At 40.3% G+C, this 12,877-nt stretch overlaps 2 protein-coding genes and 1 long non-coding RNA gene across 3 annotated transcripts in view; all 3 read left to right on the top strand.

Annotated features, from left to right (window-relative positions):
- The window catches only part of LOC148906459 (uncharacterized), a 10,693-nt gene extending 3,239 nt beyond the window's left edge, over positions 1-7,454 (top strand). Inside the window, exons 5-7 of the mRNA XM_089037621.1 lie at positions 6,142-6,214; positions 6,810-6,889; positions 6,975-7,454. Coding sequence (XP_088893747.1) covers positions 6,142-6,214; positions 6,810-6,889; positions 6,975-7,355 — 534 coding nt within the window. The 3' untranslated portion in view covers positions 7,356-7,454. The remainder of the gene's footprint in view (positions 1-6,141; positions 6,215-6,809; positions 6,890-6,974) is intronic.
- Positions 1-12,221, top strand: part of LOC116300520 (monocarboxylate transporter 12) — a 42,863-nt gene extending 30,642 nt beyond the window's left edge. The window contains exons 5-7 of the mRNA XM_089037781.1: positions 9,483-10,057; positions 10,317-10,689; positions 11,911-12,221. Of these exons, the coding sequence (XP_088893907.1) occupies positions 9,483-10,057; positions 10,317-10,689; positions 11,911-12,095 (1,133 nt within the window). The 3' untranslated portion in view covers positions 12,096-12,221. The remainder of the gene's footprint in view (positions 1-9,482; positions 10,058-10,316; positions 10,690-11,910) is intronic.
- A 273-nt stretch (positions 12,222-12,494) lies between these two features.
- Positions 12,495-12,877, top strand: part of LOC116290825 (uncharacterized) — a 48,694-nt gene continuing 48,311 nt past the window's right edge. Inside the window, exon 1 of the long non-coding RNA XR_016121207.1 lies at positions 12,495-12,651. This is a non-coding gene — a long non-coding RNA (uncharacterized LOC116290825). The remainder of the gene's footprint in view (positions 12,652-12,877) is intronic.

Here is a 12,877-nt window from a genome sequence, read left to right on the forward strand (position 1 = left end):
GTTTAGCTAAACATAGAATTCATCTTTTTTATTGGCATATATGCAATTCATTCATAATTATTTTAATTCATCTAATTTTAAACTCATCAAACATTCATTCAATTTTCAATTTGACTATCTCGTTACTGAGGCACAGTTCAAACAGTTTATTTTTGGTGCTTGAATATTTTTCATGGATGATCTTTACGGTCATCTCCATCATCCGTACAATTTACGTTGTTAAAGGAACGGCCAAACCAATTAATACTCTTCTTTGTCAATAACATCGTAAGCAGGCAACAAACTGGCTGTGTATCCTTGTATGGGAATGAATGTAGAGGGCACTTTTCCATTTCAAACAAGTTCTGCAACAACTTTCATTGGTTGCCAATCCTGTGTCTTTATGGATGTGTCGCTTCGTACCATCGAACCTTTGCCCATACACAATGATTCTGCTTGCCATCCAATTATAATGTTTGTTAAGAAAGAAATCGCAAAACACCGCAGCGCAAGTCAAATGAATCGGTCTCAATACTGCCACCTATATTGGCCACACCAACTTGCCAAGAATGAAGGAAGGAAGAACGTTCCAGTCGAGCTCAGAGGACCCTAGCGTTGTCCCCGAATAACCAATGGTACTGATTCTATCAAACGTATCGGTAACACATTCAATGACGAGTGTTGAGTAAAATGGTTTCATAAGCTTTTCTAAGAGATATTCTGTATAGTTCATCATCAAGAACATCAATGGATCTGAGGTGAAAAACATGAGTATGCATTCATATTGCACTACCCTCTAAGCAAACGATAGTACTTGACCAACTGACAAGATTAAGGGTGATTGGTATGATGGGAATGCTTTCTCGCCAAGTGTTCCTAATGTTGTGCCTCTGAAGAAGTTGAAATACTGGTTGGAAAGTTTCTCGAAATTTTTGGTAAAGGGGATCTTCTTAGTTCATGCTTGTGGAAAATTTCTTCATGTATTGTATTTCAACAGGATCTATTGAGTTTCGAAACCGCGCCTAAAATCCCATTGAAAACGTTCGAAGCTGAAAAACCAAAATGAATATACAGGCCCGTAATCCAAATACCTTGTTTGAGATGCAGGTGTAGATGCAGTTGGCGTGTAACACGTTCCTGTACATATCTGTTTTCAAACGATTTACAAAATTCCACTAGGTAAATAATGTTCCTTCTTGTAGCTCTTCAGTTGTAATAAGTGGAGAGCAAAGGTGAAAAGCAGGACAATACGAAATAACCTCCACAGCTCCAATCATATGTTGGAACTGAATTCCAAAGGCAGAATACAGAATACAAGAGAGTCCATGTTCCACTGATCAGCAGTAAACCTCCAAACGATGTTGATATCTTTTCGGGAGGACGCCCAATAAAATGGTGGTGACTTTGACGTCCGCTACCTTTTCCTGGATTTATTTTCAAATTTTCTTTAGAAATAATTGGCGTTCAGCGTTTGCCATACATTTTTCAGTAACGAGTACAATCGATAAGGAAGGCAAAACTGTTAAGAGTCAGATATCTTGTTTCCAGTGGAAGTTCATTTGGTTTTCGGTTCATCGGCGTTGTTGCATTGAAGTATTTTCTGAGCTCTCTCGATGATCTTCATTTGTCCTTGGGGTGTATCCGTCATCTTCGAACCTGAAAAATCCATGCTACTAAAATCTCCGGGACAAAATCTTGTGCATTTGAGACCCTCGTGAGCAGAGTACATCTAAGAAAACCACAAACTTCTTAGGAAAGGAATGAAAAAAAACCGCACTATAGTTCACTCACCTTCCCCCACGCAGCACGCCCTCTAAACCCTACACAACCACCACCCACCCCCTCCCCCTCCCCCCTCCCCCTCCTACCCCATCCCGACGCCTCCCCAACACCCCACCTTATACCTACTTCCAACCCTCCAAGCCCACCCTCCCCCCCCTTTACCCTCTTAGCGGGTACACTCTCCCCATCTCCCATCCTCCCCACCTTCTACCCCCTTTCCCACTAACTCCCTTAAACAACCACCCCCCCTTCTCCCGACCCCCCCGCTAAATCATCCCTAACTCATGTCACACCAACCACCAACATCACTCTCCTACACCACTACCTCTCCACCGTGCGTCTTTCCCACATCCACCACCTTACATGATGCATTCCACAACGTAATCCTGGTCCGACCATTTGCGTTTCTCTTCTACCCCCTATCTCCAAATACAAGGAGGGCAGGCTCGAAAACTTTGCTGTTCTACTCCCATGAGGACGAACTTGGATTGCCTTCGTGCCACCATAAGTTCAATTCGGCTACAAGTGGGTGTAAGTTGTTACGTATTGAATTCAATTTGGGGCTCGTGTGGACCAGGTATTAACCCAACTATTATTACGTTTCTCTTGTACCTTTCTTTCTCGGAAGATTTAGGAGGGAACCATAATATAACGGCCAACGCTATAAGGACACGTGCTTAAAAGGCGAAACCAGTTCTCAACATTCAGCATCAACATAACAGCATAATTATTAGGTTGGGCAAGGATAAAGGTTGTGCGTTAAAAATATTGCCAATCTTCCACACTTGGCCATCGTAAATATCAACTAAAATATCGTCCGGTTAATTCGATTTCTCAAATCTACATTTTGTACAAAGTCTGGGTCGCTCAAAGTGAGTTAGAGTTGCTGATGCTTTTATAACAAGAAACTTTATGGTGGGTACAATTCGTCCGTCCCATTTTTCAAACGAATTTCCTTAAGCAATTCCGCTCCACTAGGTGTGCTTTGGCGAAACCAATTGACGGTGATTCGGAAAAGCCAATGTGAGAACAGGGTTTAAGCAATGACCACGCCCCGTATCTGTGTAATGCAGTCTTGAACACGGTAAGGGTTTGTGCATTTCGGACAAACAACCATATTTGACTGCTTATCTTTAAAAGAAGATAATTTTTCAAAGAGTTTGAAGGAGCTCGGAAGGAAAACCAATACTGCGGTTGGGGAAATATGATTGCGAAAAGCTCACACAAACCTGAAAAAATCGCTTTAAAAAGGCGAGGAGAATATCAATGCCTCGATCTGGGACAGAAAGTATTCAGACAAAGCACACAAACCAAGGCAATTCCAGTTAATAAGGGTCACCGGGAACTTGCTTCGACGGCAACGCTGAGTCATGCACTAGATTGTTCAAATCTCTTTCTAGGTCTTCCGATATCAAGATCCCAAGTTTCAACCAATCGACCTTCTTTCATTCTCTTATATCTCTTCATGGTCAGATTCCTGTCGACTTGTCATCCCAAAACCTTGATCTCTTCCTCAAAGTCTTTATTCAGTTCTACTTTAAACATAAGCAAAACGCATGTATTTTATTCATCGGCATTGTTTATTAACTGCAACATAGTATAAGATAAATCGAAACCATTATTAATACTAGAAAAAAAAAAAAAAAAGCCAAGTAAAAAAAACTCATGGGCTAAGGGGACCGGTCATTATTTAAGTTGGGGGGGGGGGGGGGGAGGGGAGGAGAAATTGGGGGGGGGGAGGGGGCTGAAATTTTTGCTAGTGAAAAGGAAAAGGCAAATTTTAATTTTTATCCATCCATGGGTTTTTCGATAAAACTTGGATGCCTTCAAAGGGGGGCTTTGAAATTTTTGCGTCACTGACAATTCTCCTCCTCTCCCCCCTCCCCCCCCCCAACCTTAATAAGGACCGGTCCCCTAAATGTATAATTTTGACCCAAATTTTGCTTGAAAATAAATGGATTCCATTGAAAAAAATATAAATTTCTAAGTCAGCAAAAACAAACAATTTATAATCGTGAAAGAAAAGATAATCGAAAATAAAAAACCCAAGGGGACATTATAAATAAAATTACTTATATAAGTGTACTCTCTAACTTGACAAAATGTTTTTACCGGATACCATTGCTATCTCAGGATGACCACAGTCATGAATTGATTTGGAGACAGACGAAATGTACAGCAATATCCATTTGAACTAGTAAATTCTTTGCGTTAAAATGAGTCATCTCTGAGCGCTGATTTTATAAACTTTTGAATGAACCACTTTCTGACGATGAACACTGAGGTTTTAATGGGCCACAAAGCGATACTTAATACATGCACCCTTCTTACAAAGTAACGGTGAAAACGAGGCTAAGTACGAAATAGAAAAGATCATTTGTACCCGAACTAATCTCCGCTTCAATAAACTGAATGCTTGCGGTGAGTAAATTCCAATAGGGGAGACTAGATCATGTGCCAAATCGCCGCTGTAACGATTCAGTCTTTATCTATGCAGGTTTTGACTTTAACATTTAAAGATTTAAGATATATTAAATCTAATTCATCAAATAAAACGGCACTCATAATCATCAATATACATTGTGAAGTAGCGGTAGAGAATTATTCGTCCACTTGATGGTTTGGTTTGTGACTGGCACATCAGAGAGAGTCTTGATCAGTTTGGTCAAAACGTTTATCCTCGCGTAGTCATTAGAAAAGTGTTCGTTTGGCTGGCCGTCAATCATCTCGTGAGTGAACCTTACATCATTTGAGTACTCGGTCATTCCGCTGTAATTGCCATTGATTTGTTACAGGAGCATAAAATCTCCGTTTGTGGACGGCAAAATAACTCTGTACTGTAGACTTCGTTACAATGAGCAATGATAACGCTTGACATCGCGAGAGACATTTTGTTTTCCAGAACTATACTAAATAAAAGACGGTGTGCTATAGGGGGCACAGCACTTAAAATCCCAAGCATTTTGAAATGGCCGAAACAGCATATGCCATGGTAAAATAAAAGTTCCAGTCCATCAAACCAATTGCCATTGGACAAAGACGGGATCGTCCCACCCCCCCCCCACCCCCCCCCCCCTGACCCCCGCCCCCCCCCCCACCCCCCCCCCCCCCCCCCCCCTCCTTCCCCCCCCCCCTTCCCCCCCCCTTTAATTACCGCGCTTTTCCTTAGAGATGTCACTGTTGGCGGAGATAATGGTACGATGTTTGTAGAGCTAGAGCCTAATCAAGTACTATTGTCAATGATATTTCGGAAGGCTTAGAAAAAATTCATAACTTTACATAAAATGGAGGTCAAATCGCTTTAAGCTAATAGATATATTAACTTAACATGGTAATCATGGATACAACTTCTTCACACATCCGCATTTTTATAGAAGGATTCTTTTTTATATTTGACAGACTAGACTCATTATTATATGAAACGTATATGTCACTCACAAGTTCATAACGTGATACGCGTGATAGATAGGGGTTGTAATTTGGGTGTCAGATGGATGTCTTATTAGTTCATCTCGCCTTTGCGTTCACAAAACAGGTAACAAACTCGCGGTCATCTAGTTCCCGCACTTATATAGCTTTGCTTATGAAAATTGCGTCATTCGTTCGCGACAAAAAATGGAAGAACAATCTACACCTCTTACCAGGACGCTCCCATGCCAATGCCAATTCCCAGTTCTGTTACGTACTGCACACCAGTACAAGCAGTACGAGTAGACATACTGAAAAGGCGTCCTTCTCAAAGGCTCTTAATATACTATTCCCTCCTGTCCTGGTGGACGAAGGATTGTTGCTAGATAAGCACAGAAATCGCCTATTGCAAGCAACAACCGATATGAGAACGTTGCACCGACAGCGAAAAAAAGAAGAAATTCTTTCAAATTCGAAACGATTTGTGAAACAGTTTTAAAAGAACTGCAAGAACAAAAACACCATACTAGCGGCCTTAAAAGAAAGCCATCAGAAAACAAGGTAAACAGCAAGAACAAAGATAATGTCTCAAAGGCTGTTGGCAGTAAAGTTAAGTGGCCAAATTTAAAAAGCAGCTATTTATTGATAATTTACTTGGAATTTGCGCGAAAGAGTATGGTTATTAATTATGCAGCGGTAATAAATTTAATGCAATGCTAAAAATTGCGGGAAACCCGCATGCGGGTAGTGGTTAATGCTCCCCCCCCCCAACTTTATATTGATTTCCAATAACAAGACACTGAATGATAATGATAATTTCCTTTTTTGTAAAGGAATATGATTTGATTTCGATTTTTTTTCCCAATATTATACAATCACAAGCCATAAAAATAAGGAAAACATTATTACTATGTCTAAGAATAACTTAAGGTACATCTTATGATTTTAATGAATTTATATATGTTATTACAGTCTGAAGTACGCTTGGGTAGCAAAGAAATACGGGACGGGAAGAAAACCCTCTTATATGGGATTTTACTAAAGCGTAAGTATGAAAATTAATAAAAAAGATCTTGTCTGAATCATCCATAGTTACTTTCCATATTAAGTTTCCACTTACCCACTCAAATATGGCATTTCCTAATTAGTTTCAGAGGATGACGTCAACGAACAGATTAATAACGCAATAAGGGATAGAGTTCTGAATGTTCATAAGGATGGTCTCTGCCGTCGAGTTAGAAGGTATTTATGTATTTTATATTACGAAGTGCGAAAGGCCTTATGCACCTATCAAAGTTAACCCGGGGGGAGGGGTGAGGACAAAGGGTGGTGGTGGTGGTCGGGGGGGGGGGGGGAGGGGGGAGGGGGGGGGGTAACGAAATCCTTTTAGAAATATTCAAATGCCGAAGGGAGGGGAAGCAGTTTGAAATAAAATAACATGGGAAAAAAAAAAAAAACAAAAACAAAAAAAAAAAACCAAAAAAAAACGAAGCAAAACAAAACAAAGCAAAAACAATGGATGCTAAAGGAGTAATTGTCGGCCAAATGCCAAAATTTCTAACAAATTTTGTCTCAAGTTTTAATATATGGGTACTTGATATAATTTCAGCTGCCCTTAAAAGTCACTTTCTGACGAGAAGAAAGAGAAACAAAAGAGAGCGTTCAGGGGCCCTTGGAAGGCATCAAAAGGTGCAGCGGAAAAACACAAAGAAAACAAAATGTGAGTAAACTGAATTTGCAACGATTATGACTTGTTTAATAAGAAACTTTGACTGACGGTGTTTTTTTTTTCTTTTTTCTTTTAGCTCCTAAAATCCAGATCCAAGGCAGCGGACTTGTCAACCTCGCTATCACCAGGGGACAAAGAGAAAGTCAAGGCAATTATGAAACTGCAGTATATGTCATCAGAGGAGTCGATGTCAGAGGCGGATGACCAGGCTGATGACGATACAGCGGACAGTGGCTCTGATAACGAAGGGGGCCCTACTAAGCAGAGTAAAGTTTTAATAAAACACCCTCTGCCATGGAGAAGCCCCCTAGCTAACCAGTTCATGGAAAGCATGGACCGAAAGGCAAAAAGGAGGCTGTCAGAGCGCAGTCTCACCATGCTTTTGAAGCGGAAAATCGGGGAGCCGTCAAGACGCCCAAGGCCATCTGGAGGTCCCGAATGGGCATTGAGAGCCTAAAGGTTTTTATCAAATCAAGGGCACTGGGACACCGAACGTGGTTGGGGTTTCTACGAGTTTTATGAATTAAATCTTGTGTCACTGTTCCTCCGTTCCTTTGGCCTGATTTCTAGGGTTTTCGTTCTTCTTTCGATTACTTGAACGTTAAACTCGTTTACTTGAAGAAATCCAAAGGTCAAACGGTATAGCAGCGGCTATTTAAGCCTATTGACCTTTGGATTTCTTCAAGTAAACAAGTATAATGTTCAAATAATCGAAAGAAGAAGGAAAACCCTAGAAATCAGGCCAAAGGAACGGAGGAGGAACAGTGACACAAGATTTAATTCATAAAACTCGTAGAAACCCAACCACGTTCGGTGTCCTTAATTAAATTTTTGCAGTTATAAATGAAGTGTACTACTACAGAATATCTAAAAAGAATCGTACATAAGCCACAGATCGATTGACAACTAAATATATTATGATCTTCTTTCACAAATTCTGTCACAAGATGAATCAAACACCTATAATTAATTTACAGAACTAGCATTTTCAATTAGTTGTAGTTAACAAATTGTTCATAGTTAATCAGTCGTCAAGAAAAGGAAATTCACAATAAAAATGTTTCAGTATGATTTATGTCTTTTTTCCTGCTTCTTAGTATAGGTTAGCTATGTTTAAAGTATGAGGTGGTTGTCACGATATATATCGTTTCTATTTTTTTTGGCCTGCCATAAGTGACAATAGCTGAAGACTGATAACATAGTTAAATTTAGCAAATATGATGAGCATAATTCAACTGAGCAAATATGGCTAAGATGCGCTGGTACATCTAAGGCATTAAGGGGGCATTAATCACATATACGGTCAGAGCATATCGCATGGTGTATGTAAGGCATTAATCACATATACGACCTGGGCAAAGACAGGGTATACGTAAGGCATTAATCACATATACGGCCTGGGCAAACACAGGGTATACGTAAGGCATAAATCACATATACGACCTTGGAAAATACAGGGTATATGTAAGGCATTAATCACATATACGACCTTGGAAAATACAGGGTATATGTAAGGCATTAATCACATATACGGCCTGGGCAAAGACAGGGTATATGTAAGGCATTAATCACATATACGGCCTGGGCAAACACAGGCTATATGTAAGGCATAAATCACATATACGGCCTGGGAAAATACAGGGTATATGTAAGGCATAAATCACATATACGGCCTGGGGAAACACAGGGTATATGTAAGGCATAAATCACATATACGGCCTGGGGAAACACAGGGTATACGTAAGGCATAAAACACATATACGGGCTGGGGAAACACAGGGTATACGTAAGGCATAAAACACATATACGGGCTGGGCAAATACGTGCACATATCAAATGAGCATTCACATTTATTACCGGGTAAATGTATGGATGATATGATATCTGCTATATATTTGCCGTTTGGGATTTTACTGGGCCATACGGACTTTACCATCTGTGCCCATGGGATAAATGTGTAAGTACATATCATATACAGTCATTGGGCAAATATTGTCTACTATTAGTCAAATATGATATTTGCCCATATATTTGTCTATATGTTTGCCTACATGACAAATCCATTTTTTCGTCGAGTGATACCCTTTATGTTTACCCACACTATTGTCCAGTATGGTTTTTGTTGGGTGATCACAAAATGTTTCTCTTTCAATCCTGAACCATGGCGGTGCGTGCGCATCTCATGTTAACCCTACTGTACTACTAATAATTTGGCAGAATTATCATCAAACTTCAACTTACACGTAAGTCTCGTTTAATTTTCAATTAAAACCACAAAACAATTTACAGCTTACAACCCACAATTCCTTTCGGTCTCAGATTTCGGATCTCCGACCGACAACGTTTTTTGAAATAGGTGCATACTCTTCATGGTTTTCTTTGGTTTGTGGAGTTCGGTTAATGATTTCGACACTTACACGAAGCCGCATGTAAATGTACATTTTTTTTACCCGGATAAAAAAAATATCCGGCTTCGTGTAGACGGGGCCTCCGTTGTAATTCAGATATCCTTGCTCTCGTCACGCTAGCTTTTCCAACACTAGACTCATCGACAACTCTAATCTAATCATACTTTTTTTTCCAGCTTGGGTCGGCTCACTGGCATTGGCTCTACCCATGACGTTTTCTCCCATTGCTGCCAGACTCATTCAGCGGTTCGGCGCGCGTTCAGTCGGGATAGCAGGGTGCTTATTCGCTGCTATAGGACTTGCCTTATCAGCATTCGCTACCAGTATTTATTTCCTCTTTGGGACGTTTAGTCTGATGTATGGCTTAGGTGTTTCTTGCTCTTATACCGCGTGCTATGATATTGTACCCACGTACTTCAAAAAAAGGCTTGGACTTGCGATTGGAGTCATGAGTTCTGGGACCGGAGCTACAGTTTTGATTATGAGTCCTATCAACGAGATTTTGATCACCAATGTTGGATGGAGAAAGGCTTTTTATGCTTTCGCGGGATTTCAACTTCTGTCTGGAGTATGTTGTTTAACCTTCAGTCCTGACGTCGAGCAAGATGAAGCCACTACACAAGAACAACAACAAAGCATTGCAGTAGTGTTGGGCCAAACCACATCTTTACGCAAGAATATCAGCTTTGTGATAAACTGTGTTTACAGTTTTTGTTTTCAAGTGGGAAATACTATCCCACTTATTCATTTGGTAAGCGAATATTTTTTAGTTTTTTCAGTTTTTACTTGGATCTATTTCTTCAATAAAGCACGCGAAAGTTGTGGCAGAACACGAGCGAAGTGTTAGGAGAAGCATGACGGGTAAAATTTTGCCTGAGGTATTCCATTTGAATCTGAGATATTCGGTTTGTGGAGGAAGGTTTTTATTGAGGTAGTTGAAAGCTAAGAATAAATAAAAAATCCATTCATTTCATTTAGGCGTTTTTTTCTCTCTCCCATACATTACGCAGGGACGCTACGCTCTGGAGTCGGGACTCAGTTCTACCCAAACTGCTAATCTTTACGTTGGTTTTGGTGTTGCAACTATGGTTGGTCGTATTGTCTCCGGGAAAATCTGCGAATCGAGATCTTTTCATACAAGTTACATTTGTTGTAGTTTGGCTGGAGTTGTAGCAGGAGTATCCAACATTGTGTGTCCATTTATCCATGGTTTTATCGCACTAACCGTGTATTTCTGTATCAACGGACTTGCTGATGGCTTTCAAGTCTCTTCAAAAAGTGTCTTACTAATGGAGTCATGTAATGCACGAGAAAGAACAACGGCTTATGGCTACTTGTTTTTTATTACTTCATTTGGGTACTTGATGGGTCCCCCTTTTGGAGGTAAAGTTGATAATAAGTTTTTCTTACAATAGTAAATTAAAAAAATAAAAAATGGCAAGAGAAAATGAACTAAGAGAAGGAATCCCCGTGCCCCATCATGTGCACACTCTGATGCTATTTTTATAATCATTGATGCTATTTTTAACTCGTTACCATGCCCGCGCGATAATCATGCTTCCCTTTAATGCCTCGTTTTAGGACACGAAAAGCGCCATATTTCGCTACGTCCACGACAAAAACACAGGCTTTGTTTACTGCAAGACTGGAAGCCGCCTACCCTCAAGAACTCAACCAATCAGGTTCTTCGCTCAAAATGTCTCCAAGGTAAAAATAGCATCAAACTGTGCACATGATGGTTACAAGGCTATATGGGTAGGATTCCTTCTCTTGGTTCATATTCTCTTGAAAATGGGAATTAGCAGTGGCATTTCAACAGAGTAGCTCTTCATCCACTGTAATTCCAATTGGAATTTAGGAGTTGATTTATGCGGAGGTAGGAAAGCCGGGGAACCCGGAAAACCCTCGAAGCACAGGAGAGAACCAACAAACAACTCTACTCACATACGACACCGAGCTCAGCGGGACTCGAATCCGGGTCGCATTCTCACCGCTACGCCACCCGTGCTTCTCACAAATAGTTCCCACAAATAATATCATCATCATCCTCAGTCCTGATCATCATTATTACCACCATCATCATTACGACATCAACATCACCATTTATCATCTCTGCAATCCTCACTTTCATTACCCTCACCACCTTTATCTTCGCTATCGTCACTACCACCATCATTATCAACGACAGCATCACCACCACTTTCGTGAGAACAATCGATCATCATCATCATCACCATGCAGCATCTTTGAATCCTAACCATCACCATCATCATCATCATCATCATCATCACTAGAAGTATCATTACAGCAACATCACACCATGCATCATCTTTACATCCTCACCATTCAAATCAGCATCACCATCAACCTTATCATTTCCATCACCATCATCATCATCATCCCTACAAGTAACATTACAATGTAACACTATCATCACCCCACATTATTTTTGCATCCTCACTAACCCAGTAGAACATTTGCATTACGGCGTCATTAACTACCAGCACCGGACAGAATTCACATCACCTTGTGTGTGATAGCTTCAAACATGGCGGCGTTTGGTCACGTGTTATCTTAGCAGACATTGTCTTATTTTCTATGCAGGATTGATAGCAGATCAAGTTGGCTCTTACATCCCTGTTTTCTATGCATCTGGTTCTATCGTTCTATTCAGCGGATTTCTCATTCTAGCAGTCAGATGTTTTAGACGTAAACACAAAGAAAATCTGAGAACTGAAGTCAAGGTTTTGTTGGAGTACTGTGTTGAAGAGAAAGTGACAGTGGTATAACTATTACCACACGGACAATCGGTCAGTAAGGCCATGCATAGTTGATATTAACGCGGACGGACAGACGGGCTGACGGACGGAAAATTAAATATGCCGTTGAATTATATGTGTGAAAGGAAGGAAGGAAGGGAGGGAGGGAGGGAGGGAGGGAGGGAGGTAGGTAGGGAAGGAAAGGAAGGAAAATAAAACTTTGAATTATAAAAATAACGTTTATAAAATTGTGGTAAAAATAACTGTAGCAATACTTAACAAAACTAAGATATACAGGGAAATATAATGTAGATATAGTAGGTCGAGTTGAAATAAAGTCTAGTTTATTTTTTGGTCTTCCTGTATCCTGTGTTTTTAGTTCAGTACTGGGTCCTAGTAAAACAAGATCGAAACAGTTTTGCTGCAAAAAGCCTTCAACAAGCCAACAGTGGGCAGTTTTCGTTCAACTGAAGACGGAAGTGTGCCGACATTAAGAAAAATTATTGTCAAGAAAAGGACTATTTGGTGGTGTCTAATTTACGAGTCAGGATAGAATTGCTTATACAGACGTTCTCATTGAAAGAAGGTAAGTAATTTCTTGGAGGAAAAAATCTGTAAAACGGAAAGCTACTAGTAGCAAACTACAGCGTAGTCGCAGCTGTCGGAACTCTGTTGAACAAGCTATACGACAATCTTACACTGTAAGTCATTGTCATTAATGCACCTATCAATGTCTTGCCCCAACGGGGGAAGCCCGGGCATACACAGGCTATTGACATAAGAACCTTGGGGCTGCTAGGCTTTTATTGACA

This window comes from Actinia tenebrosa, unplaced genomic scaffold, assembly GCF_029948245.1.
Source record: "Actinia tenebrosa isolate PJP-AT-01 unplaced genomic scaffold, QUT_ActTen_1.0 PGA_scaffold5__44_contigs__length_20552954, whole genome shotgun sequence".
Lineage (NCBI taxonomy): Eukaryota > Metazoa > Cnidaria > Anthozoa > Actiniaria > Actiniidae > Actinia > Actinia tenebrosa.